Raw genomic sequence first — 27,373 nt, 5'->3', positions numbered from 1 at the left:
AATTATCTTAATAACTCGGCCAATTTCTGGCTGAACTGGTAGCAGACCAAACAGAGCACTGGAATAATGCAGCATCCCTCCCTTTCACCGTATTGCAGCCAGATTTAGAGCCTCTGATCGTGAAGAGATGAGCGACTAAATAGCTACCTGACCGATCGAAAAGGCAAACTTGCCCAGAAAAAGCTAACAAACCAAACACTTTAGGAAGAAGCACCTCAAAAACACAGAGCTCTCAAATTAGTGAAGACGAACCGGCTAAAAACCCAAACTGTGAAGAAGAAACAGCGACTGGAGGCTCTGTTCTGACTGAATGAGGAGAAGATCAATCACGGGGGATGAAATAGTCGCACCAGTCCATCCGCTGCTGCTTTCACAGCTGGGTTTAAAGTCTTCACATACTTCTGCGTCTCTGATTGGAGATAAATGGAGACTTCCAGAAAGAGCTGCCAGAGACCCTGACTCACTTCTCACCATCATTTATCTCTCTCTGTGGCTCCGCTGCACATCCTTCCTTCATCTGGCTCTCACACGTTGTAATTGTAGGGTTTCATGTACCTGTTACACCCTCTGGCATATGAGAGCTTACACACACACACACACACACACACACACACACACACACACACACACACACACACACACACACACACACACACTCACTGCTGCACAATATGCAAAGCCACATCTGTTCAGAGCAGCAGACATTGCTAGTCAAAGCACATGACATCAGCATTACTCACAGGCTGGCCGCCTGCGTGTGTGCGTGTGTGTGTGTGTGTGTGTGTGTGTGTGCGCTGAAGTCATTGCCGCTATCAGTTCGCAGGAATCATTTCTCAGCGGCAGCTCGGGTTTCTCTCTCCGTACATTTGTCACTACATGTCTGGAGGTCGTAACACCGACACGTCGGCCGTCGGCCTTTACGGCCAACATAAATGTTATCTGCGGCGCATGTCTGCGTGTGTGTGTGTGTGTGTGTGTGTGAGTTCAGCTGCAGGCGAGCGCCGTGCATTTCGGTTTTTGAATTGGAGGAAAGAGGCGCAGCGTCCCGGAGTGGGCAGGAGGTGACGGCTCAGTCACATGTCGGCTTCTCGCTGAACCTCACTGAAAGCTCTTAATGATTAACGTATGAATCCTACCTGGACTTCAACATTCTCTTAAAATTAGGTTTGGGAAACACTCTTCTGAAAGTTTTTAAGTTTTTGAGATGAACCATCATTGTTCCGATCCGTTAGGACCTCTTCTCTCTTACATCTTGGTATCGTCTGCATATAGAGGTTGTCAGAAGGTGAAAACGATCCGTTTGTATTTATAGCTTCACAGAAATGTCGTTCTCAAACGTGAAGATCATCTGCGTCGGTGTCACTGTGTCATTCGGCGGCTGTCATGTGTCACTCTGTCACTTCCTGTTGAAGCTCCCATGAGACTCAGATGATGTTTATTTTAAGAGAAAACAGGAGAAAAGAGCAGCAGTTTGTGTTTGTGGTGTCAAGAACTTTGTCTTTGTCTGAGTCTGCATGAATGCTACACAAAGGGCCGTGATCATTACCACCGAGTCGCCACAGCGTCTACAGTTTCATAAATGTCAGGTATGGCCTCGGGATGTGGTGATGACAGCTATTTCAATATTTATTCTGAAAACACAGGAGTCCAAGAATCAGTCAGGATGTGAGACGAACGAACAGTGTGAACGAGTTCAGTGATCGAAGGGAAGTGTGTGAGCGGCTGAAGTGCCGAAAGTACATTTCTTATTATGTTTTCCAACACAGTTCAAAGTTATGAGGGAGCGTTTATCTTCTGCTTTGCTCTGCCTTTAACTTCTCTCTCTCTTTCTTTCACTTCCTGCCTTCCTCTCTCTCTCTCTTTCGCTCTCACTCAGTGATTCATGGAAATTAAATGATTGAGTCTGTTCTGGCTGGCCTCCTAGACTTATTATGTAAACCTCTCTGTCTGGCTGTCTCGATGTGAGTGTACGTGCGTGCGTGCGTGCGCGCGTGTGCATGCGTGTGTGTGTGCACGTGTTAGCCTCCGTTTGTCTATTAATTCCCTCTGTGCCAGTGTGTGCTTGTGAGTGTGGTCTTGTGATCATCAGCTGAGGGAGGATTGATAACGTTGATATCAATAATATCTTCCTACATCTGGTTTTCTGGCGGTGAGGAAGGAGGTCGATTCCATTCCGAGCCTGCTGGGATCTTGTGTGTGTGTGTGTGTGTGTGTGTGTGTGTGTGTGTGTGATTGACAGCTGCTGTCGTCCCAGAAACAGAAAACACTTTAACGGTGGTGTTCGATGAAGAGGCGACGCTGAACGTCCTCCCAGCTGCTTCCTCTTTGTTCAGGATGACACATGACACTGGAAGCCGCCCGGCGCAGCAACCTCGCTCCCATTTGAATAACTGGCTTGAACGCTCTTGCTGCAGGGCACGTCGGCAGAGGCGTCCGGCGCGCGCGATCGAGTCGTGCGAGTCCGACAAGTGGAAACCTGCTTCCTCTCCTTCATTCCTGACTGATCCGCTTCATCTCTGTTGTTTTAGCCGCATTGAATGAAACCGCGGCGAGGATTAGCTCGTTGTTCGATCAGCCGCCTGACAGGAAATTAATTTTTGTTTATATAGCAGCAAGTAGGCCATCGTCACCTTTTCTCTTACGGAGGAAATTCAAATATGAGCGAGGGAACTCCGTGGAGAGAAACGGTGAAAACCTCAGGAAGCATTTATTATGTTTTCCAGTCCAAACAGGAGACTTTCGTTTCCACGAGAACGCTGTCACTGACAACACAACCTTTTAAATGCGACTCCCAAGATGGAACTTTTTTTCACAAAAACACAACTTTCTGAAAACACACTCAATAATAAGTGATGGTCTAGCTCCGCCCACTGGAAGTTGTTCCATCCCAGATCTCTCTTTTTAAAAGAAAAAAATGAGGACAGATTGTTTAAAGGGAATGTTTCTTCAATGACAGGTGAAACATGGGAATAATTTGAACTAATTTTGAAGTAAATTTCTTACTTTTTGCGCTTTTAAACATGAAACTTTTCTGAAACGAAAACGCAACAATGAAGCGTTTTCTCTTCGAGCATCTTCTGAACTGCCTCAGTCTAGAGCAGCTTCTCTAGAAAATGGTTCAACTACAGATTAAAGCAAGAAAACATCAAAAAAACTGATTTAGTTCAGTTCTCATTCTAAAGTTTAACCAGTTTATTGTTTAGAAAGTGATCCGACTGAAGCACGTTCTCTCTACAGTTATTTTCGCGACGTGTTGGTGAAGAATGTGAGAACGTTTCAGCAGGTTTCTCTCCAGTGCTGCGCTCATTTCCCGACAGACGTCTGGAACCTGTATTTAACTGCAGCAAACCTGTTTCTTCAGTGAGTTTTCTTTTTTTTTTTAAATCTCACCCTGAAACAAGCGACGTGAGTGACTCCAGGACGAGATGCTCCTCAGCTGCAGCTCGTCCTCATCCTCCCTCTGGACCTTCTCCTTGTTGCGTCTCTCAGCTGCTCTTTGTTTCCTGGCCTCGACGGCGAACGCAGACGTCACCAGCGTTCTCTCATCATGCATGTATGTAGATGCATGCAGCGAGTGCGTCTGGGGGTCAAGGTCATTGACACTCCGGCGAAGGGGGTTGTGTGTGTGTGTGTGTCCTCTCTGCATATGATCTGCATAGGCGGCGGCGTTCAGCTGAGGCCCTCGTAGTCTGCTGGGTCCATATTGTCCCATTAATTAGTCTCAAGTCAGAGCCGGCTCTATGCGTCTGTCTCGCTGTGTGAATAAATCCATACAGAGACCGTCTGAGGACCGAGAGGCTGCCTCTATAAATAAAGCCAATGAATGTCTGCCTGCTATAGGCAGAGACTGTCATGCGGCAAAGTGGAAAAGATCGCCCTCTTGTTTTTCATTAATTAGTCTGAGGAAGAAAAGAAAAATTCCCCCGCCGAGCTGTCTGGTCTTCAAAACACTCGAATTGTTGTCTGTTTGTGTAGTTTGGAAAACGCTGTCTTGTCCTGCGTTAATTAGTCTGGGTCGGGGGGAGTCGGCGCAGGACCGTCTCGTCCTCTGAACGCTCACATTAACATCAGATGCACGTGTTAAAAAGAAATTAAAGGCTCTCTGGGCTTTTGTTAATTAGTCTGAGTCATGAGTCGAGCGTCTAGACTGTTAAGAGCTTCAGAATCAGCTGCTGGTGTGGAGCACATGGGGCTGTCTGTTGGCGGAGAGAAAAAACCTTAGATTACCTTAAAAAAACCTTAATTACATTAGACTGCAGTAAAGTTAGCTGTTTTTGGAAAACACCGGAGAGGGTTGTGTGTGTTAAGTGAGAGTGTGTAGCCAATTTGTGCGACTTCAGACAGTTTGTTGCTTTCCACAGATGAAATGAGAGAAACCCTACATACAGATGCTTTCTGGGATTTAACCCTTCATATGCTGCACATTGAAATTGAAAATTTCAGCCAAAGCATGTTTCTAAAGGTTAATTCAGGACTTTTAGGGACAGTAGAGATAAAAACCGAGTATTTCATGGAGAATTTTGGCTTCAAAATGTCAATTTTCACCACTTTTTAGGGACAAATTCACTTTATTGGATCATTTATCCAATAAATGGTGTAAAGAATGTCAAGTAAGCAGTGAAGCAGCATTTTAACCTCTTTCATCTTTTATTCACAGAATTCACCTTGATGTGGGGAAACGTACTTTTTTTTGTCTTTTTGTGAAAAGGCGTTTTGACAACCAACTGCACCCACTAGTGGACCGACAGGCTAACTACAGCATTTTCAATGTTTCTCTCATTTACACAAAAACAGGAGAAACATTTTGAAAACATTTTCTCATAAACTCCAAACTTTTCGGAAACGAAAAAGCAAAATCGGTGCGTTTTCACTGAAACTTTGTGGCGTAAACATTGTTAACCCGTAAATATCAGTTCGTGATTTTAAACGATGTGAGTTTGGGTTATTTTCATTTTGTTTATTTATTTTATTGATTTCCAGACAGATCTGCAGTTTGCACATGTGCAGAACGTGGCTTTCATTTGGGATTCTGATATTCAGATGAGCATGCAAATCGCCGCTGGCTGATGGTGTTTTTCTTTTGCATATGAATCCAGTGTTGGTGTGCATCTGCGGGAAAGTGAGACGGGCTCCCTCACCCCCTGTCTGTGGGGGCCAGAGGTCAAAGGGCAGGTCAGAGCAGGGAGGGAGGAGGGGTGTAAAAGGGTCATTGTCACAGTGGTGGGGGCTGGCTCTGAATCCTTTCTTGTTTTGTGATATTTCTCACTGCTTTGTGTGACGCTGCACATCCCACAAATGCATGTTACACACAGAAATATCTGGAAAATGAAGGTTTCCCTGCTCGATGTGCTCGTCTCTGAAACACATGACTGTGCTGATGGGAGAAATTCCAGGTTCGGAGTCGTACTTTCATAAAGTGTCAGAGCATCCTGACTAAACGCTGACCTGCAGCTGCTGAAGCCCCGCTGCAGGACGCTCGTCGGTGCAGCGTCTCGTATGCAAAGTGTTGCAAATATCAGTGTGAATGCAAAGCAAAGGACTTGAAAGAAGGACTTTTCCTGGTTGCATTTGCCTGCTTGTAAACACGGCGAGCGTGTTTCCTCATTTGGACGTGGTAGGTGTGTGTGTTTGTGTGTGTGAGTGTGTGTGTGTGGCGTGACGTAGTTTTCCCACGAGGTCTGCTGCGAGACGGACCGAGTCGTTAACAAGTCAGCTGGCTCTGACTGCGAGACACAGTCTAGACAATGGACACTTCAGTCTGCACACACACACCCACCAAAACACAGACGCTCATGACCGTGGGCTTGACCCCTGCACACACACACACACACACACACACACACACACACACACACACACACACACACACAGGGGCACTCAGAGATGCAGGGAGGACTGTGTCTGCCTCCTTTTGCCCTCTGGCTCATAGGAAACAGCTGGGACCACATCATTTGCATGGACACACACACACACACACACACACACACACACACACACACACACACACACACACACACACACACACACACACACACACACACACACACCACTCTGATTGCTCCTTCATGTTTGTATTCCTCATAATTATCGTTACATATTCAACTATTCTGGCTCAGTGCTCGACCTATTCTTATTATAACCCCCCCACCTCCACCACCTTTCCCTCTCCGCCTGTCACAAACACACACACATTTCCACGCAGTGAGCCGATGACAGTGTGTCTAGACAGAGCAGCACCCAGACTCTGTACTGCAGTTTGCATTAAAGACCCGATCCTGATGCGTTCAGAGCAGCAGAGGCGAGGGAAGAAACGCCAACCTGCAGATAAAACCTGATCACACTTCTGATTATCCACGTTCACATTCACTCGACTGAGACTCAGAACATTCACTTTGACCTTTGTTTCACACCGGCTGCTTGTTTTCTCAATTCCTCCATAAAATAAAACCAAAAAAAAAGAAGCAGTCTCAGTGTGTGAACGTTGGCTCGGTGTGCAGCACAGTGTTGACTGAGGAAAAGCAGAATGGAGCTGCTGCAGTCCGGGAAGGCGAGGAAACTCATGCAACACCCTCCGCTCCCAGAGAGCTGAAGCACAGGCAACCTGCAAATGAGCCGATCGGTGATCCATGAAAAGAAAGACCTGTGTCAGCAGAGCTTCTGGCAGTGTTGAGTCTCTGCTCATGTCCAGTAACGGCTGGAGGACGGAGCTGCAGACTGTCGGACAGTTACGTTGAGCAAACTGAGAAAGGTCTGAGTCGGTTGCGTCACCGTTTGCCGATAGCTCTGCCGGCGCGTCTCGCTCTGAAGCCCCGGACGCCGCATGTTGAAAAGACGTAACGCTTCCTGGATGTTGACTGAGTCGATAGAGTCTGCCGTCAATCATTCATCGGCTGAAGGAGGGGGAGACGGCCGCAGAGCGTGTGTTAGTGGGAGTCGTGGCGCTGACCTTGAGCGTGCACGAGGACCCGCGCGGGCTCAGAAAAACACGCCGCCGCGCGCAGCCTTGATCGCAGGCAGGTGTCTCGTCAAGGCCGAGGAAGGACTGCGTGTCTGGACCGCTCACAGGTGATCCAGACTGGATCAGACAGCACGGAGTCGTCTTACAGGAAGTGAAGCTTTCCTGAAACAAAGCCTGCCGTCGCACCTGAGCCCGACACATTTCTGGCTCCGTCCGAGTCGCATTGTGCCCGGCGGCCTCCCACACCTCGCCGAGCGTCGCTGCCAGCTGGCGCCGGCGCCGATACGTGAGGCCCGTATCGTTTTGTGCTCCCAGGGCAGCGAGCCAGATTCCCAGCCTGCGTCCCGTCCGGCCGGCCGGCCGGCAAACCTTCATGAAACTGAAAACAGGCGCTTCACACACAGATAGGTTATTGAAATGTGTTTGACTGATTGATCAGTTATTTAATAGACTGCAGAAACTGCAGAAATTCAAAATCTTACCAAGTTCATGAGTTTTGTGTTCAGTCAAAATGTCTCATCCTACTTGAATTAAGATGAATTTAAGACAGAGAGACTAATTTCTTGATTTAAAATTCTTATATGAAGATCCCTTTTTAAGTAAAATTGACTTGCTGCATGAACAGATAATTTCAGTAGTTTTTAGAGTAATTTTCATAAGTTAGTGTTGATATCTTGTATTTGGGCTACCCTTGTTTGCAGTGTGGACTTTGGCCATGATACCTGAAATTGTTTTTGTTCTTTCTGCAACACATTGATATGAATGTTTTAACTTCATGTCGTTTTTACTTGTTTCACTGATCTTACTTAAATATTTGGTGATAATGCAACCTTGAAATATGATAAAAACCAGTGATTGTATGGTGCTGATGAGATACGAAAACACAGGGAGACGTTTCTGAACACATTTCTGCATCTTGTTGTATTCAGAAAAGACATGGAATGCATCGATAGTATTTATCTATAGTAATGTCATAAGAAAGACAAGTTCTCATGCCTCTCAAAGGGAAACTGGGCTCTTTTCAGACAACGAGTGAACGCACTTAAACAGGATCAGGTATTGTCTGGCCTGGTGAGGAGGTTGTGGGTTTGAATCCGGTTTAGATCTGCAAAAAGTCAAAATCTTAACAAATTTTTTAAACATGTTCTGAGTGAAAATCCCTTATATTGAGGTACTTTTACTTTGAGATATGTGAAAAAATCAGTCAGTAGCAGAAGTGAAAATAGTCTTGATTTTAGAGAAGTTGTCTTAAAATAAGTGTTTTTATCTCACTGAAATATACTTTTTGAGTAGATTTATCTTAAATCCAGTAAAATGAGTCATTTAACCCATAATAAGTTTAAAATACTTGATAAAATTTTCAATAGTTTGCATGTTGTTGGCTTTTAAATTAGATTAGATTATTTCTCTGTTTGTGCCACAATGAGGAAAGTTAAGACGTTACAGCAGCCAGTAAGTATAAAAGACAATATTATCAATAAATCACAGCAACAGTAAAAAGTGTCCGATTGTTTGATTCCCTCCACAGTCGAGCCGATTCTGTTCTCTTCACTGAGTTTACATCAAGTTCAAGTCCAAAGACGCTCCCCTCTTCACGTTCTTCCACGTTCCGCCCTGTTTTCTCCTCCGGTTTTTTGCGCGACGCTTCGTTTGGGAGGCTTTGTTCCGCCGTGTGTGTTTGGGTTCCTGTGTGTGTTTGTTTAGTCTGAAGGAGAGCCGATCGCCGTCTCTCACACACACAAAGGCGGGAGGCGAGTCGAGTCGGTGCCGATCGGCGGCGACAAAGCAAGGAGCTTTTCAGGCTCTCCTGGAGGCCTGAAGCGTGAAGCTGCCGCCCTCCGCCAGGTGGGCGGGGCTCCAGCGACTCACCGCCGAGCGATAAAGACGAGGCATTAAAGGCTTCATGCCCGGCGACGGCGAACTGTCGGCGCCTCCAGCAGGTAGCGAGGACGCCTTTGTCCTCGGTGGTTCTTTTGTTCAGGGCTTTTTTTTGGAGACTGTCACACCTTTTGACCTTTAGAAATGAAAAGCAGAGCCTGAACTTTCACCTTTACATGGCAACTTTTTGAGAACGGCGTCAGTTTATACGGAAACGGCAGAAACACCGAAGACGCCACTCATTGGTTGGATCGTCCCGTTCTGTCCAAACAGGCCGTGAGCCGCCGCCGCTCTGTGAAGCCCAGTCTGAATCAACGCCTGGAGAAATGGATGTTTTCAAGAGAAATAAAATGTTTTTCTCACATCGAAATGACACATAAGCTTCTATTAACGCTCATCTAAAGAGCGTTTTAAATATTTTTCCATTTCGAAATAACCGTCAAGGTTATTCCACAGAGCAGAACGGCTTCCACGAGTAAATTTGTTTAAAATTTCCTTTCCAGCTGCCTGCAGAGCGGGAGCCGTGAGAGAAAAGCGGCTCAGATTCATCTGGAAGAACACTTTTTTTTTTTGTTCTGTGTCTCTTTTTGACTTTGTTTTTTGTGTTTTTACCCAGATTTTGACCCAATAAGGAAGATATGTGAGGGAGGTGTTTGTTATGATGAGCCTGGTTTTACTTATTATTCCTCTTCAAGATATTTTTGTCGACGCGCGACGCTGACGTCTTCGCCTTCCTGTGGTAACCCTGCCAACCGACGGCTTCTCCTCCATGGCAGGGTGACGTTCGTGCTGCAGAAGAAGGATTTTTGAAACATTTTCTTTTATATTTTGTTGATCTCATTATTATCAATTTTGTTCTTGATCCATAAAAATGACTCTTTTCTCTCTCGTGCGTCAATAATCCCCGTTAAAAAGCTCAGTTTTCACCTCTTTGACGTCAACTTTGCTCGGAGTCAGTCGGGAAAACACAACTTTCTGGAGAGCGTTGCTCTGCACATGCTCAGTAGACGGATTCAGAACAGATTCAGATTCATGAAGCGCCTGACTCTCTGATTCGACCGACGGAAATCTGGAACCGAGCGGCACATTAACACCTCGGGGAGGGTTTTAAAATCATGGAGAATAAAAAGGTTAAATGTTTGTCTTGGTTTAAACATTAAAAGCAGCCCCAGACAGCCGTCTGGCTGTGAATCAATAAATAAAGTAAATAAAAATGAAATAGAAGTCTGGCTGAGCAGCGAAATGGAACCAAAACAAAGAGGGGGGAAAGAAAGCTCTCAGACGCCATTTTCATAATGGATTAATCATTTTTCAGTGGGAAAAAAAAAAAGAGAAACGCTGTGAACGTTCACAGGTTTCTGCTTTTCAAAAGGCGATTTTCTTCTAATCATTAAAAGTTTCGAGACGCGTTTGAATCTTTGTTGAAGGGAGACGGCGTGTTTGCAGAGAGTTTCTGTGGCGTCTCCGCGTTTGCAGCCCTGACTTCCAGACGATAGAGCATCTTCCTCCGCCCGGTGAGCCGAGGTGTGATTGCAATCAGGCGGCAGATGCTGTTTGTGACGCGGCTGTTTGGAAGTGATCAGAGATTCATTGTTTGAACGGTTTTCAATCAGACCCTTTTCTCCCTCATTACTGCTCGTTTCACTCATTATTCATTAAAAATTCATTGTTGGAGCTTTCAGCCAGACTGGTTAGACAGACTGTGCAAGCAGCTTGTTGAATCTCAGGACACACACTCTGCACGTACACACACACACACACACACACACACACACACACACACACACACACACACACACACACACACACACACACACACACACACAGTTAGCTGTTAGCATTATTCACAATGACGACCTGTTTTCCACACTTTTCACTGCAGCGTGGTTTTCAGCTTTCACTTCATTATTACCATTGTTTATTAATGTGGAATCGATTTTCCTCAGATGCACACACACGTGGGCACGCACACACACACACGCACACACGTACTATGCGCACGAGCGCGGGGTCAGACGTACTTTGTTGTGTCTAGCCAGGTGTGTATCTGTGTGTGTATGTGTGTGTTTAAGGACCGGCTGAGCTGGTTTTGGTTTGACAAGGGACCGCATGTCTGTCTGGCACACACACACACACACACACACACACACACACACACACACACACACACACACACACACACACACACACACCTGCACATTCAGCATAACAGGTTTGTCCTTGAGTCGTTTTTCGCCCAGATTCCTCGCCGCTGCTGCTAACTGTCACTGAAACAAGACGCCGATTCCCCAAACCCGCTCCAGTGAATTACTGACATTTCTTCACTTCATCACATTAAAGGCATTTCATATCCAAAAGGCTTCAGGTCAGCATATCTGAACACTTAGCAATAAAAGCTGCATCCGGAAAGAAACGGCGCCAACATATGAGATGAATTGTTGAACAACTGCACCTGTTTGTCTTGATTTTTGTACCGATTAAAGGTGCAATAAGTCATATTCCGCCACATGATACCCCCCCCCCATTACTCAAACAAATGTTGAATTATGGGAATTCAAAAAATAAAGGCATCATTTTTATTCTGAGAGAAAAACATCCAACTTACAGTTTTTATAGAGAAAAATAATTTTTGTATTACTGCTTTCCGGTGGATAAACATCAGTCTCTCTAGTCCAGAGTAATACGCTGTTATGTTCTCTTAATCTGAGGCGTCGTCACTCGTTTTATGTAGATTGTTTAAGTGTGTTGAGGACGTGTCGTGTCAAGCGATCTGAGGTGCTTGCAGAGCTCGACCTTTGACCTCTGCTCAGGGTTTGAAATGATGAACGAATCTGGGAAGATGTGAGCGAAACGTGACGAGGATGGAGGAGAGTGGAGAGATCAGCTGATGGAGGCGGAGCCTCACTGACCAACTAACCTGGAGCACTGCGGGCGACAACACACACACACACACACACACACACACACACACACACACACACACACACACACACACACACACACACACACACAGTCCTCTGCTTGTGACCTGGCCCGCAACTTCCTTCTCTCTTTCACATTCAAATGAATACTGTGTGTGCTTGTGTACAAAGCGTGCGTGCGTGTGTGTGTGTGTGTATGTGTGTGTGTGTGTGTGTGTGTGTGCATCTGCATGTCCGTAGGGGTGTGTGTGCGTGCGTGTGTGTGTGTGCGCCAGGGTGCAAGACGACAGGGGCAGTCTTTTTCCTTCTGGCTAGAATTATAATGAGAACCACTCATGCACACACACACACACACACACACACACACACACACACACACACACACACACACACAGCCAGACAAGCAGCTGATAATGAGGTTTGATTTTCATATATTTCAGACAGAATGCTCTGCAGGTCAGTGAGTACTCAGAGCAGAGTGTGTGTGTGTGTGTGTGTGTGTGTGTGTGTGTGTGTGTGTGTGTGTGTGTGTGTGTGTGTTCTCCTCCTGTATGACTTTCCAGCTCTCACTTCTTCCCTTGTTAGCATCAGTGAGTGTGTGTGTCGCGAGGCGTGTCGCCGGTGTTTTGTTTCCACTTTGCGGATGTTTTTAATGTCGGCGCCGCTTTTGTTCGCCGCTCCGTCGATTCGTCCCATTCATGGTTTTCAGACGTTAGTAGGGGATATTTCATAAATCAGAGATCAGGGAGGAGTAAGACTTCAAATGCAACTTTGTGAAAATTCCCAGGAAAATCTTGTTGAAAAATCAGCCATTGGAGAGTTTGGAGTATTTTGATGGCAGACGAGTCTGTTATGAGTCTGATCATGAGAAAGTGTATCGCTGACAGTTTGAGTCATTTACTCCCTGAAGGTCATGTGGAAGGTCAGAGGTCACTGTGCTCTGGGACTGTGTTTCCTCCCGGACGGCGTGGCGGCATGGCGAGCTCCAGACGGGACTCACAGTTTAACATGGGAGTTCCCTGGATTAGCTCACTAAATTTAGACTAATGCTCCTCTGTCCGCTCAGTTTCCTCCTCCTCCTCTCCGTCTGCAGCGCCGCCGCCAAACACGCGCCGCTGAGAGCAAATCTGAACACGCAGAGGTGGAAATGTAACATAACAGAATCCAGACTGAAAACATGAGTTTTGGAGAGATGAACTCTCTGTGGAGCCGTCAGGACGGGGATCAGGGGTCCGAGTGAAACAGACCCGACCCGGCCTGACCTGGTTTCAGTGAGGAGATCCTGAACCGGGGCCCGGTCCACGGTGTCAGGTCAGGTGATGAACCGACGTAACGGGATCATCTGGGAGCTGCTCTGACATCAGGTGCCTTATCTTTAACCCGACCAGACTCCTGGCATCGGCCAGACGAACGCAGAAAGTCACCTTCGCTGCATGTTCCCCATGACGGAGGTCTTTATCTGGTCCCCCCGGGGTCCGACTGACGTGTGTGTGCGCGCGTGTGTGTGTTTGTGTGTGTGCGCGTGTGTGTGTGTGTGTGTGTGTCGGGTTTCAGTGAAACGTGACGGCGTGTTTGAAAGTGACGTTTCCATTTCCAGAGCGAAGACGCAATGAAAGATGAGAATCAGCAACGATATGGACAGAAGGATGAGGACGGATGATAACTGATACTGTCAGAGTCGCGCGTGCGCACACACACACACACACACACACACACACACACACACACACACACACACACACACTGGCAGACTTCCCTCTCCAGTTTCCCACTGTTGGAAACCAGCAGTGGGAGTTTCGTCAACCAAAATTCCCACACTTGTTGGCTGCACCGTGACCGTGGCTTCCAAAGTCAATGAAGCCTGTGTGTGTGTGTGTGTGTGTGTGTGTGTGTGTGTGTGTGTGTGTGTGTGTGTGTGTGTGTGTGTGTGTGTGTGTGTGTGTGTGTGGCGCCCCGTTTTACCCCCCGTAGCCTTTCTCATGGAAATTGGCGAGCAAATTGTGTGAACCTCTGACCTATAACTCTCTCTCTCACACACACACACACACACACACACACACACACACACACACACACACACACACACACTCACACACACACACACACACAGCTGTCTGTGCTATTTCTGACTACCCAGACTGTCGAGTCATCCGAGGACTGAGAGAGGGGGGAGGAATTAGCCAGCTTTTCTCTCTCCCTTGCTCTCTCTCTCTCTCTCTCTCTCTCTCGCTCTCTCTCTCGCTCTCTCTCTCTCTCTCCCTCTCTCTGCCTTTTCTCCTTCCTATATTCTACTCTTAATTTCTTCACTTCTTTCCTTCTCATCTTCTTTTTTCCTCCTTTCTCTTATTTTTTCTTCTCTATTCACACTTGTTCTGTCTCCTCTTCCCTTTTCCTTTTCCCCTTCCACCTCCTCCTTCTACCTGTCTCCCTCTATCTCTTCTCCTCTTTCCCCCTCACCCCTTCCCTCCCTCCCTCCAGCTCTGTCTGTTCTCTCCAAACCATCTGACTCGGCAGTGACCGCCGGTGACCTTTAGCTGAATGGAGGAGGAGGAGGAGGAGGAGGAGGAGGAAGAGGCGGCAGATAGACCCAGAGCAGGCAGCGGATGACAAATGAGCTAATTGCTTCAGATTAAGCGTGGAGTGTCTGCCCGGCTGCCTGCCGGGCTTCCAGCCTCCTCCTGTCTAGACGGCGGCGCAGAGGGAGGGAAGGGATCAGCTCGCCGCCGGACGGCGAACGCCGGCGCAGCCTTTTGTTTCTCCCGGTGTTCAGAAGACTGAACTGCAGCGACGGGAGGCGGTGGATGCTGAGCCCCGAGCAGGAGCGTGTGTGTTGGAGGAGACTCGTGATCCGAGTGCTGTTAGAGAAGATCCAGCGACTTCCTGATGTCTTCCATTGTGGGACGCTCATGTTAAAAACTGCTGTTATCCAGAAGAAACGCTGTCAGATTTATAGGAGACCCTGCAGATCAGAGGAGTCAAACGGGTTTCAGTTCAGGGACAGTAAGATGAAGCCATTATCACTTTTAAATATAAACTTTTGTGTCATGATGAAAAATATTTTGACAAAAAAAAAAAAAAACAACTAATATAACTGAAAATAAGAACAATGTCAACATGAGGACGGTTTTAATGAAATCTTTTGGTGTGAAATGCAGTGAAGAGTCTCCTGACAGAATGGCTTTCAAGCCCCATTTGCACATGATGCCATTTTTTTTTTTTTCCATTTTCATTCGAGAGGAGTTTATCAATTCCACTGCAGCATATCGAAAACGACGTTCATTCACACAGAAATGAAAAAAAAAATGCTGAAAACATTAGTTTTCATGCTCGTCGGTGCAGCTGTAGGTGAAGGAATCCATAAAACCTGAACAGCAGTGAAAACAAAGCGACACAGACGGGAAGACTGCAGCTCCGAGCCCGAACCGGGACGTTTTCCAGTCTCTCATTTCCAGAAGCGTGTCTCATGCGCTGACCGAGTCGGAGACAGCAACCAGCTCGTCCTGCTGCAGCCGCCGAGACTTTCCCCCCAGAAAATACCTGAGAGCAGTGAGCGCATGTCAGCTCATAAAGATCAGGGTGTTTATGAAGAAATCTAAGAACATGTTGCCTGTGCCGGACCTGAGGCCGGACCTGAGGCCGGACCTGAGGCCGGACCTGAGGCCGGACCTGAGGCCGGACCTGAGGCCGGACCTGAGGCCAGACCTGAGGCCGGACCTGAGGCCGGACCTGAGGCCGGACCTGAGGCCGGACCTGAGGCCGGACCTGAGGCCGGACCTGAGGAAGACAGGCACTTCCCTTCACAGTGACATTGAAACACTGATTCCACACATACATCTCAATCTTATGTCCAAGAATCCAGGAGTAAAGGAGAAAACCTAAAAGCGTGGCTCATGTTGAGGTTCTGATGCAGACGGATTTCAGCCGAGCAAACAGGAAGCCAGCGTTCCAGTTTGCGGCGTGTTGAGTGTGTTGAAGATGGTTCCACGGACTGGTGCAGTGAAGAGATTACACGGATTGTTTCACACTCGTGTGTGTGTGTGTGTGTATGTGTGTGTAATCGGGAGAAAAGTGACAGATTTCAATCCACTCTGAGAAAATGAAGCATTTCTGGAACCTTCCTCACACAGAAACTATGAATAATTCTGAGAGATCTGAAGACGGCGCCGAGATTTTTGGAGCCACTTTCCCCCAGAATCCTGTCTTCTCCTGCAGTGCAGAGTTATTGTGCGTCCTCGCTCAGCCGTGTTCTTAGCCTTAAGGATGTTTTTCTGCACAACACATTCGCTTTAAAAATAACTTCGCCAATGCAAAAAGAAAGAAAGAAAAAGGGTCGTGAACGTCTGAGGAGGAAAAGCAAGGGATGAAGGAGGAGAGGAGACGGATGAGGACTGACTGGGAAACATGTTTTCAGAAAATTGAAAAGCAGTGTGAGAACATGGAGGGTTATGTAATCTGGTCACGCCCGCTTCTGCCGGCTGGCTGACGATGTGCAGAACATCTGGATGGGAAACATGAGAAAATGATTTGGACTGTTTGGGTGGAAGGAGTGAGGTAAGAGAGGGATGACAGAGAGAGGAGAGGAGGAGGAGGAGGAGAGCAGTGATCCACCCGTCTCCACCCGTTTCATTCTCTCAAGTGGCCATTTTTTATCACAGAAGCAGGTTTCGGCCTTTTTTCTTGGACTGAATGTTTCTTGAGACTAGTTTCTTTAGTCAACAAGTCTAAAGCAATGTATTGCATCAACTTCCTGACGTTTCGGGGGGGCCGGTTCCCTCTGGCTCCACTGAGGCCCGGTTAAAGGTGCAATAAGTAAGAAATTTACTACAAAAACAGTTAAACTCATTTCCATGTTTCTCCTGTCATTGAAGAAACTTTCCCTTTAAACAGTCTGTCGTCTCCGTCAGTGATTGTCTTGGTCAAGTGTTTTTCTTTCAAACTAAGAGTTCCTGGATGGAATAACTCCGAGGGGCGGGGCTAGACCGTCACACTTCCTGCTTCCAGAGCCAATCAGATGTGAGTTCCCGAGGTTGCCAAACAAGCAGCGCATCAGTCTGTATTTTATGCTAGACGCGGATCGTGCGCGTGCGTGACGCATGTGTGGCGTCAGTTGTGTGCGTGTGACTCTGGCAGTGCACGTGCACGCCGCACGCCGCTAGGGCGACGCACCTGAACTGTCTAAACTCACTTAAAGTCTCTCAAACTGGCAACCTGAGCGACGCTCTCCGGGACGGGGTCATGGGGCTGATGTGAATATTCCTTATTGCACCTTTAACATGACGTTTCTGCTTGAAAAAGAACTCTGCTGCATTTTTGGGCGTCCGTTTACACAACAATATCACTCAGAGCCATTGGGGGAGAAAAAAAAAAGGTTTTTGGAAACCTTTTTGTACCCCGGGGGGGATGACTGTCGCAGAAACAACACAAACAGGAAAAACAGGAAAACACACACAGGCTAAATGTATTAGCTGTAAACAGCCAGAGCCGATCAAAGAGGATTGCTGCTGCTGCTGCTGCTGCTGTTAAAGGCGAAAAGGGAAAAGACAGAGACACTTAAACATACTGCAGTGCCAGTCTCACCATCTGTGTGTGTGTGTGTGTGTGTGTGTGTGTGTGTGTGTGTGTGTGTGTGTGTGTGTGTGTGTGTGGGCCTACTGCCCGCTGACAGCTTGTTCTCTCAGCTGGTGCAATCGTCCCACAACTTTTATTTTTTTTCTCCTCCTCTCTCCTTTCTTTCCTTTTGCTTATTTTTTTTGTTGTTGTTGGTTTTATTTCTTTTTTTCTTTTTTTTGAGCTTCTTTGCTATTTAGGATTTCTTTTTCATTCCTTTACTTGCTGTATATACATACTATTCTTTAAATATCATTTGTAAACACATTATTACAATACTATAACAAGAATTTCATGTCACATATATGGGCAGGATATTAACATATTTAACAAAATATCAAAGAATATTACCAAATAGAATAATTATATAATAATATTAAAGAATCACAGGAAGTAGAGGACAATTTTAAGATTATAATACAACAAACAGTCTTAATAAACTGAACATTATGGTCAGATAATATTAATAAGAGTAACACATTGATGTCCTGAGACTTACTATACATGACTAACAGAAATATATAAAGAAAAGAATCATTAATTTGTATAATCCACCAAACAGAAACGCTTAAAACCCAGCAATGAAAAAGAAAATGAGAATTTGCAGACATAAACAGGATCAGAATGAGAGTCATGGAGGAAGTTAAAGTGTTTTATCTCTGTAAATATGGAACTTTTTAACTCTTTGTGTGAGAAATCCGCTCCCCCCCCCCCCCCCCCCCTCATCATTATTCTGTCCATCCCTCTGACCCATCTGTCTCTCCCAGACGCTCCCACCTCTCCCCCTCCCCGGCCGCCCCGCCGCACTGACCCCTTTTGTTCTCAGCTATGGGGCGGTGTGTGTGTGTGTGTGTGTGTGTGTGTGGGGTGATGGTGGAGGCTCTGGTCAGCTGTTTCCTCCCTACGTGTGAAAGTCTGCCCAGTGTGGGAATGCGTGTGAGAAAAAGTTGCAGACAAAGCTGGTCTGAGGCTCAGAGAGTGTGTGTCAGCCGCTGAGGACGCACACACACACACACACACACACACACACACACACACACACACACACACACAGAGCATCGCGGCGTCGGCAGGACATGTAGCTTGGAGCTCCGCTGCAGCTTTGGGACGTTTAGTTGCGGTTGTTCGGCTGAGGATGCAGCCTCCACCGGGGACGGCGCACCACGACGGCTGCGTCCAGACGCAGCTCTGCGGTGAGTTCCCTCCTCTGCAGCTCCACCCGCTGCTGCCCGGCCTCCAGATCACCTGAAGGCTGCTTCCACCCTGAAAACAGAGACCTGACCTCTGGAAATCTGTCCTCTGCACAGATTTAGGGGCTTTTTGTTGCAAATAATGTGGTCAGCAGAGGAGTTCAGGAGCTTGTTCTCTATAGAAATACATCAGGTTTAGAGACTTTTGAAGCTGGAAATGGTTTTAAATATAACACATTTTTCTGAGTTTATTCTTAGGAATTGAAGAGAAAAGCTAAACTTATTGATTTCAGCTTCTCAAGTGTTCTTTTTAAAATCATTTTTGTGATTGTAAGGTGAAACTCTTATTGAATGGAGGCACTTGAATGCATCTTGGGTGGCTGTAAATGTTCGGCTCAAATGGGTTTGTGAGGAATGTAAAACAGCAGAATATATAAAGTCTGATTGTTTTGAGACATGTACTGGTCAAAGCATGTATTTTCTAAACGGATCAGATCAGTTTCTTTGCCTCAATCTCTAATTTCAGTTTGTTTGTTGAAAAGCGGAAACATAACTACTGAAAAACTGTCCCTCATGTTATTAACTTTCACTAGATCAGTGCTGTGTTTAACTGTTTGTTGCAGGAAAAGCATTTCCCATCCAGAACAAGTGTTTTTATTGTTATAATAACCTCTAAACACAAACTTGACATTGTTAAGATTTAGTTTAAGTGCATTTTTGAACTTTGCATTTGAAGATCATGGTTGAAGAGGAAGTTAAAGACAAGGATAGATGGTTGTGTTGCAGCAGTTTGGATGCTTTGTTTTAGATTTTCTGCTAAATTAAATCAGTGAACTTTCCAAGAATGGCGTAGTAGAGATGGTAAACGTGCAGTTTTAATAGGTTTGTTTTGGATGCGTTCAGGTTCAACGCTGAAAACAGGAGCTGTTGTTGTTTCTACTGCTGACATTTAAAATGTGAAGATTTCACTTGTTTAATGTTTCTTGTGGTGGAAATGTGTGGATGAGCAGGAGACATCTGAATGTGGTGTGTGTGTGTGTGTGTGTGTGTGTGTGTGTGTGTGTGTGTGTGTGTGTGTGTACTGTCTGGTTCTTTTATGTCTGTCTGACTTGACCCTGACCTCTGCCTGCTCCCTTTAAAAAAAGTGTGAGAAAAACACTGTTTGTGTGTGTGTGTGTGTGTGTGTGTGTGTGTGTGTGTGTGTGTGTGTGTGTGTGTGTGTGGTGGTGTGGTGGGGTGGAGGCAGTGATGGGGCAGTTGGGGCAGACAGCCTCGAAACAAAGGTAGCCCTGTCTGTTGTGTGTGTGTGTGTGTGTGTGTGTGTGTGTGTGTGTGATTGTGTTGACATTTGACACTTTTTTTCAGCGACAGTCAGATGTAGTTTTTTCTCTCATTTGAACCCTTTAACGTTCTCCTCAAACCTCTGACTCACATCTTTCTGGGACTGGAGCTTCCCGGTCCTGACTGCAGCGCTCAGCCTCGCTGTTTTACAATTTATTACCGATATATTTGAAAACAGCTCATCTTCAAGGGATTTGGTGGAAAATATTTTTCCTCCTGTCCAGAAAAAGAATCCAATGAAATGTGAAATGATGTTTTTTTCATATCTTGATGCTAAAGGGTTAAAATTATTTATTTCATATTGGGATTATAAGAATTTCATGTAAATTGTGTCAAATTAAGGCATTTCAAGTGAAAACATTGGAGGGAAGTTTGGTGTTTCCACAGCAACGCTTTGAGAATGATGTTTGTTCCCATAGAAACGGCAGAAATGCTAGAAGAAGTGATGCAGTTTTCATGTTGCTCCACTTGTTTTCCACGGCTGTGGAGCCTGAGCGTTTTCGGAAGGTTCTCCTTGTTCGCCGTTTTCAAAAAGTTGTGTTTTTGATGGCTCCAAGACAACGTTTCGCTCCTGAAAGTTTTGCGTTTTTACCTCAAAATGTATAAATAGAGCTTCTCTGTGGAATTTTGTCAATAAAACTCTAATTGTTTTGTTTTTTCTGTCCCAATTTAATTAACTTTATATGATATTCAGCACTCGCTGACGATGGTCGCCATTTGTGACTTAAAGCCAAATTTAGTGAGCAAAGAATAAAACTGCTGGTTAGGCGTCCAAATATTTAGTTTTGGGCTCCAAACCCCAGTTTTAGCTGAAAATCCCCGAGTTGAGCTGTGAGTGGTGTGATCTTCGTGGGCGGGGCTCCAGGGGGTTTGGGGAACATGTGGATCAGCTGATCGTTCTGCAGAAGCTCCTGAAGCTGTTTGGTTTCTTGTGTTTGTCTCCAGCCAGTGAGCTAAATGTTTGCTTCTTCTTCTCCTTTTTTTGGTGTACTTCTGTGCTGTCACAGCGCCACCTAAAGCCCCGGCGTAGGCACTACATCTGTTTGAGATTGTAAACAAACAGGTTGGATGCTGTGGCTGAGAGACAGGAAGTCTGTCTCACAGCCTGTGACTGATTTTATGTGTGTGTGTGTGTGTGTGTGTGTGTGTGTGGGGCCCCCCGCTGACGCTCTGTTGTCCCTGCAGCCCAGCTGGAGTTCGTCCAGATCCTGGTGATCGTGGTGGTCATGATGGTGATGGTGGTGGTCATCACCTGCGTGCTCAACCACTACCGCCTGTCGGCGCGCTCGCTGCTGTCCAGACACGCCCCCGCACGCCGGAGACACCTGCCGCTGGCCAACGTGAGTCCAACACCCGAACTCTGCTTCTTCAATACGGTCTCCTCTGAGAAATCGGCGTTTCCTGTCCTCAGAAACACTGATTTTAGATGCTTTTTCACATTAGAATTAAAAACCACTGCTCAGAAACACTGACAAATCAAATCCTCCTCAGTTTTCTTTAAATAGCAGCAGTTTTAATGTAGCCACACAATGGCTTTAATCGTTTCAATGAAATTTAGTGGAAGAACCAAGAGATCGGTCTGCTGCAGATTGAGTTAGTAAGAGAGGAAAGGATGGGAGAGAAACAGCAAACTAACCACTTTACTCCGACTCGACGGGGGTCGAAAGTTCAGATCAGAGACTCCAGCTCCACAGTGGGAGATCCTGCAGGAAGGCACAGAGAAAACCTCAGATACCGATGTCTGAATGTATGAGCCTAAACCGAGAGCAGCTTCACACAGAAAACGGTCCAGTGTGACTGAATCAGCCAGGATACTGAAACAGAGACACGGTGGAGGAGAGTGCCGAGTCCTTGGAAACACATCATTTTTGTGTTTTCCTTTCAGAAAAGTCTCAAATCTACATTGAATCTAAAGATGTTAAATACATGCTGAGGAAACTCGTCGTTGACGTTTTTGTTGTGATTCCAGTTATTTACGTGGACTGAGCAGTTTGTCGGCGTGGATTAGTCACGTCGAACACTCTGACTCATCGATTTCCTCGTTACGGGCCGGAGGCTCCTCCGAACTCATGACTTCACCTGAATCACAGTGTGTGTGCATGTGCGACTGCCGTGCACGAGCCAGATGAGTAAGGATGAAGCATAAAGGAGAGCGAGGGGGGAGGGAGCCGTGGATCAGCTCGGGGGAGTCGTACTGTCCTAGTTAATTTGGATTAGCAGACAGACACACTGACACACATACCGGCGGCCGGACTGCTTCTCACGCAGGTTTTCTGCTCTCGGAGCGAACTGGAGGCCGAGACTCTGAATGCCGGTTTCACCGGCTGCAGAGCTGAAACGCAGAATATTTTCACTCTAAATGCATGAAGCTGCACGGTGTGTGTTCAACCCCAGCCGAGCCCTCTAGTGGTCCAAAATCTAACTACACACACACTTAAAAAAATCAGCATTCAAATCTGCTCAAAATGTTTTCATTGACTGAGATTTCAGTCCTGTTTGATTGAGTTATTCCAGCCTGGGAATGCAGATGAAGAGAGGATAGTTGGCTGCAGCTGTAAAGGGCCATGAAATGAAAATGTGCCTCTTGTCGTCCTGCAGGAGGGAAGCCTCTGGTCCTCGGAGTCGACGGGGACGTCCAGTGGCCTCAGCGACGTGAGTTCAGCTCTAAAATCACTGTCAGCCTCATAGTGTCAGGAGAGGCTTTGAAAGTCTAAACAAATTATGTAAAATAAGACGTGCTGCTGATATTTAGACTGACAGGATTTGTACAGATGGAGATGAAGCGGTGCCTCAGTTGGTAGCGGTGCTGACGTTCAGCTGGAGGCAAAGTCGTAAACATGTGAGGAAGTTTAACGGACATTTTCCCGTCCCGCCCCCCGCAGCACCAGGTGTACAACCCCCGGCCCCCGGAGCGAGGCGTCCACTCCTCGTACCTGCAGCGGGAGCCGCCGCCCCAGCCGCCGCCGCCGCAGCGCTTCCAGCACGCCTACGCCCCGAGCCGCTTCCAGCCCACCTACCCCTACCTGCCCCAGAGCCTCATCGACCTGCCGCCCACCATCTCCCTGTCGGACGGCGAGGAGCCGCCGCCCTACCAGGGCCCCTGCACGCTGCAGCTCAGGGACCCCGAGCAGCAGATGGAGCTGAACCGCGAGTCGGTCAGAGCTCCGCCCAACAGAACAGTGTTCGACTCCCACCCCATCGACCCACCCCGGTCCTGTCTGCACGCCAGGTAACCCCCCCCCCCCCCCCCCCCCCCCCCCAGCGAGCTGCAGGAGTCTGATCCCTCTGCCCCCCGTCGCCGCTCACCCTCTCCGCTCTGTGTCTGTCAGTCTGCAGGCTCCTCCTCCCAGCATGCACTCGGGCGTCAGCGTGCTGGAGGCCCAGAAGGCCTCGTCCCGGCAGCAGAAGCAGGGCCCCGGAGTGGACGGCGCCCCCCCGGCCTACAGCGAGGTGATCGGGCACTACTACCACCCCGCCTCGCTGCCCTCGTCGCACCACGGCCACCGGACTGTGTCGGCCCCCCAGGCGGCGCCGCCGCCGTCCTCGCTCATACACGGCCTGCTCCGGCCGCCGCCGCAGCAGGGCGGCGTGGACAGCAGGAACACGAGGAACGCAAAGGAGAAATCCCACAAGCCCCAGCGGGTGTGACGAGCGCCGCTTCCTCGGACCTGAAAGAGAAGAAGCACAGCGGCTTCTCCCTGGATAGAGATTAAAAACACACACACACACACACACACACACACCTGGAAACCACATCACTCCTGCCCGAGCACAGACCCGGGAGTGCACCTGCCACTCCACATGACGATGACGATGATGAAGATGTCAGAGACGAGGGGACGACGGCGGACTTCCCCCCTCCTCCTTTCAGACTGATCTCAGAAACATTCACTCCTTCTCTTTGTTTCCATTCAGCTTGTTTTGTCTCTTTGGCGCGCCGGCTCCAGAATCCCGGCGACACGTTGCAATCTTCTTGGTTCTTCCAGGTTTTTAGGATTTTAGGTGGGTTGTTTTAGCGATAATCGCCCCGTTGGCCGGTTCCTCCGGATCCTTCCACGGAGAGGCTAGACGTAGTTCTGTTATGTAGCACAGCGCCAAACGTCCTGGAGCTCAGCGTTCTGCCTCGCGCCGACCAGCCGGCGTGAGGAAACCCCTTTGATTTCTATTTTAGAAGGTTTGCACAAGAGAAGAACCGGAGAAACCTGCAATATGACGGGCCAGAGCGGCAGAAGTTGAGGGTATTTTTCTAAACTTGATGGATTGTTTTTCTGTTTTTCTTTGTCGTCTAGTTCTAGAAGAAGAAGCCAATCTGCCGGGTGCCAACGTTCACCTTGAACATTTTGCAGCGTACATGTCGACATGTATATACGTCACGCAGTATATATATATCCACGCACATGTATGGAAGCCGAGAGCGAGAAGCACGATTTTAGAGTTATTTATATAAATGCTGAAAAGAATTGCACTATTTTTTAGGTATGCGCGGATGAAACGTTGAAGGGAGACTTTTATTTTGAAGGAGCTCTGGTCTGTTGAGGCGTGAGAGAGAAAACTTACCAGAGGTTTGGCACACGGTGCACAGCAGCCGCCATCGGGACACGTTCAGGGGAAAGAGCGTGACTTCGGTCCCGCGGACTCAGACAGACCATTTCTATACCATTGATTTAAAAAAAAAAAAACTAAAAGAATCCCTGGTTTATGCAAATGTCTGAGTCCCGTGTGAGACCAACTGCAAGTCAGCATCCAACCTGTGGGCCCAATCAGAATCTCTCTTTCTCTGTCTCTTTCTCTCACCCTATTGGCCGAATCGTTAGCCAATCCCAAAGCTGGCTGTCACTACCTCGACCAAACTATTCAAGCTCAGGCTTGAGTTCACCTTCAAGCCTGAACCAATCAAGACAGTGTGTAATGTATCGTCGCGTGTTAGACTTAGACTTCAATCCTGACGTGTGATTTTTACTTGAATGTCCGATCTTATGTTAGTCGGTTGAGAGAAAACAGACCCGTGACACCCGATGCCCCCCCCCCACCCCCCCCATTGCTCAGGAAGTAAGCCAGTCGCCCACCAGGCCCCACATGTCCGATAGGCGCTGTGTGTGCACTGCTGTGGCCGTTTCCTCCAGTTTGTCCTGAAGTTGCATCCCTCCTGCCTTTTTAACATTCTCACAATCCACTCTGGTAAGTTGGCCTCTCTTTCTTTCTCTCTCTCTCTTCCTCTCTCTCTTTCTTTCTCTCTGAGTCGCAGGCATCTCTGAGCACTTTATTGCACCAGGAACGAGACAACAATCTCCCGTCAGCCAGCGTCGGCCTCGCTTCACCCCTCAGAACCTAAAAAGCTTCGCTTTTAGTCGATTAGATTCCATTCTCCAACCTCTAGAGCTGCACTTTTAAAGAGATGCAAAGAGTCGTGCGCCAAAGCTTTCAACACACACGCTGTTCTTTATGTAGCGATGTTTCAGACTCAGTCTCCCTTTCCTTAGGTCCTCCAGATGTTTCTGTTCTCATGCAAAAGAAGAAAATCCAGACGGTTTCTGATCAGTTTTGACGTCTCGCCGTTGGAGCTTTGGCCCAAAACTCTTTGTGTGTTCAATGCAGCACAAGACCGGTTGTTGAAACTAGACACAGCGGCGTGTTGAAAAGTGACACGAGTGTTACCGGCAGTTCGTCTTGTGTCGTCTTTTTAAGAGTGTAGAACAGTTTGAGCTAATGTAGCTTAGTGTTAAAAAAAACAAACAACCCTCTTCTTCACAAACTGTGAATTCACGTGAAGGTGCCAGAAGCTAGCGCCCCCTGGCGTCCAGTCTTTATGCAACAGCGCCCTCCACAGGAGCCAAATGGAACTGCAGCCAAAACTCCCGAAGCTGGTTTGGCTTCGTTTTACAGTCTGACCGGAGGAGAAAATACGACGTGGCAGGACAGACCGATGGAGAAGGTTTAATCACCTTTTTATGAATTCAGCAATGTTAAAAAGCAACAGTTGGGTCTCGTGTCGTTCAGCTATAACAGTTTAAAGACAATTTAAAGAACTAGCTAGATATTTTTTTCAAGTGATTTAGATTAAACCAATGTTTCTCATGTCATAGGATCACCAAAGGTTTATCATTAGGAATACTTTTCTTTAATGATGTTGCTTTTAATCACTTCAATTTAATTCCAAGTGCATATTATGCTCTCCTTTTCATCCAGACAACTGAAAGACTTTGACCTCGTGGCCTTTCTTTTTAAGGACCTGTAGATGCTTATGCGTTTAATTTGATGCCTGATTAAATCTCAGCATCTTTTTCCACTTCTTCAATACTAAAACCATATTAATCAAGCCACCTCCTATCGTCTTTTCAAACGGCGTTCTTTCTCCTCTGGTTCTGTGCTGTAAATGATTATGAGCACTTAACAAAGAATAAAAAAAAAAATCATCACATAAACAAAATTTAATCTCTTTGACCCAAAGCAGCTAAAGGAACAATGATTGGATCAATCAAAGAAATGAATCTTTTTTGAAATAATGAGCCTGGTCCTGTAGGCTTAGCTATTTATTGACCGTTTTTGCCTTATTGCCCCCCCCTTGGTTCGGACCAGGCTGTTCCCTCCTTTTCTTTAAGCTTTGGTCTCCTTTATCAGAGGGTTTGCAGCGGGTAGGAGAAGCCTGGGTGAGACCCGACCAGGGCGTGAAACTAATTCAGCCTGATCGCTTGAGACAGAAAACAGGAAAGAATCAATCTGTCGCTTCAGGGAAAAAAAAAACCTTCGCTGGCTGACGATACAAAATGAAGACAGGAGGAGGACGGGGACACAAATCAAACACCCATTCAGAGTCATTTCACTCGTGCTGCTATCACACCGTGAACACTGGTTTGTTTACATGCAGGTTTTACCAGTGTTTCCTCTCAAGCCTCACATGAAAAACGTCTCACATCGCAGGAATTCTCCGCTTTAAGCCGGCGTGACGGCAGTTTAATCCACAGCTAGTGTCACATTTGCTGCTATCGCAGCAGATTGAGCGCACGGAGACATTTCCCAGAGCCGTGCGTGTATGTGTGTGTGTGTGTGTGTGTGTGCAGTTAATGTACACCAATGTGGCCTGGGAAAGACCTCCAGCTGTCTAGACAGAAACTAAACACACATAAACACTCACGCAGGCAGACTAAACAAGCTAACCTAGACCTTATACACACACACACACACACACACACACACACACACACACACACACACACACACACACACACACACACACACACACGCTCACAGTCTTTCTCTTTATGGACCACACATGCTTTATCTCACACACCTGGACTTCCTCCAGCCCCCTCCTCCTTCCTCTTCCTCCTTTGCCATTGACAAAAACAATGTACATGTAACCAACATAGTTACCAAAAATGTACATTGTCCTCTTCCTCCCTCCCTTCTTCCTCCCTTCAGTCTTCCTGTTTCCTCTTAATCCCTCCTTCCTCTTCCTCCCTCCTTCCTCTTCCTGTTTC

General features: G+C 47.1%; 1 protein-coding gene across 1 annotated transcript in view; it reads left to right on the top strand.

Annotated features, from left to right (window-relative positions):
• The window catches only part of pmepa1 (prostate transmembrane protein, androgen induced 1), a 31,500-nt gene extending 4,829 nt beyond the window's left edge, over nucleotides 1–26,671 (top strand). Inside the window, exons 2-5 of the mRNA XM_030092037.1 lie at nucleotides 21,081–21,235; nucleotides 22,494–22,547; nucleotides 22,778–23,124; nucleotides 23,225–26,671. Coding sequence (XP_029947897.1) covers nucleotides 21,081–21,235; nucleotides 22,494–22,547; nucleotides 22,778–23,124; nucleotides 23,225–23,543 — 875 coding nt within the window. The 3' untranslated portion in view covers nucleotides 23,544–26,671. The remainder of the gene's footprint in view (nucleotides 1–21,080; nucleotides 21,236–22,493; nucleotides 22,548–22,777; nucleotides 23,125–23,224) is intronic.
• The last annotated feature ends 702 nt before the right edge of the window (nucleotides 26,672–27,373 follow it).

This window comes from Salarias fasciatus, chromosome 5 (assembly GCF_902148845.1).
Source record: "Salarias fasciatus chromosome 5, fSalaFa1.1, whole genome shotgun sequence".
Taxonomy (NCBI): domain Eukaryota; kingdom Metazoa; phylum Chordata; class Actinopteri; order Blenniiformes; family Blenniidae; genus Salarias; species Salarias fasciatus.
This window is presented reverse-complemented; position numbering and strand designations above follow the sequence as displayed.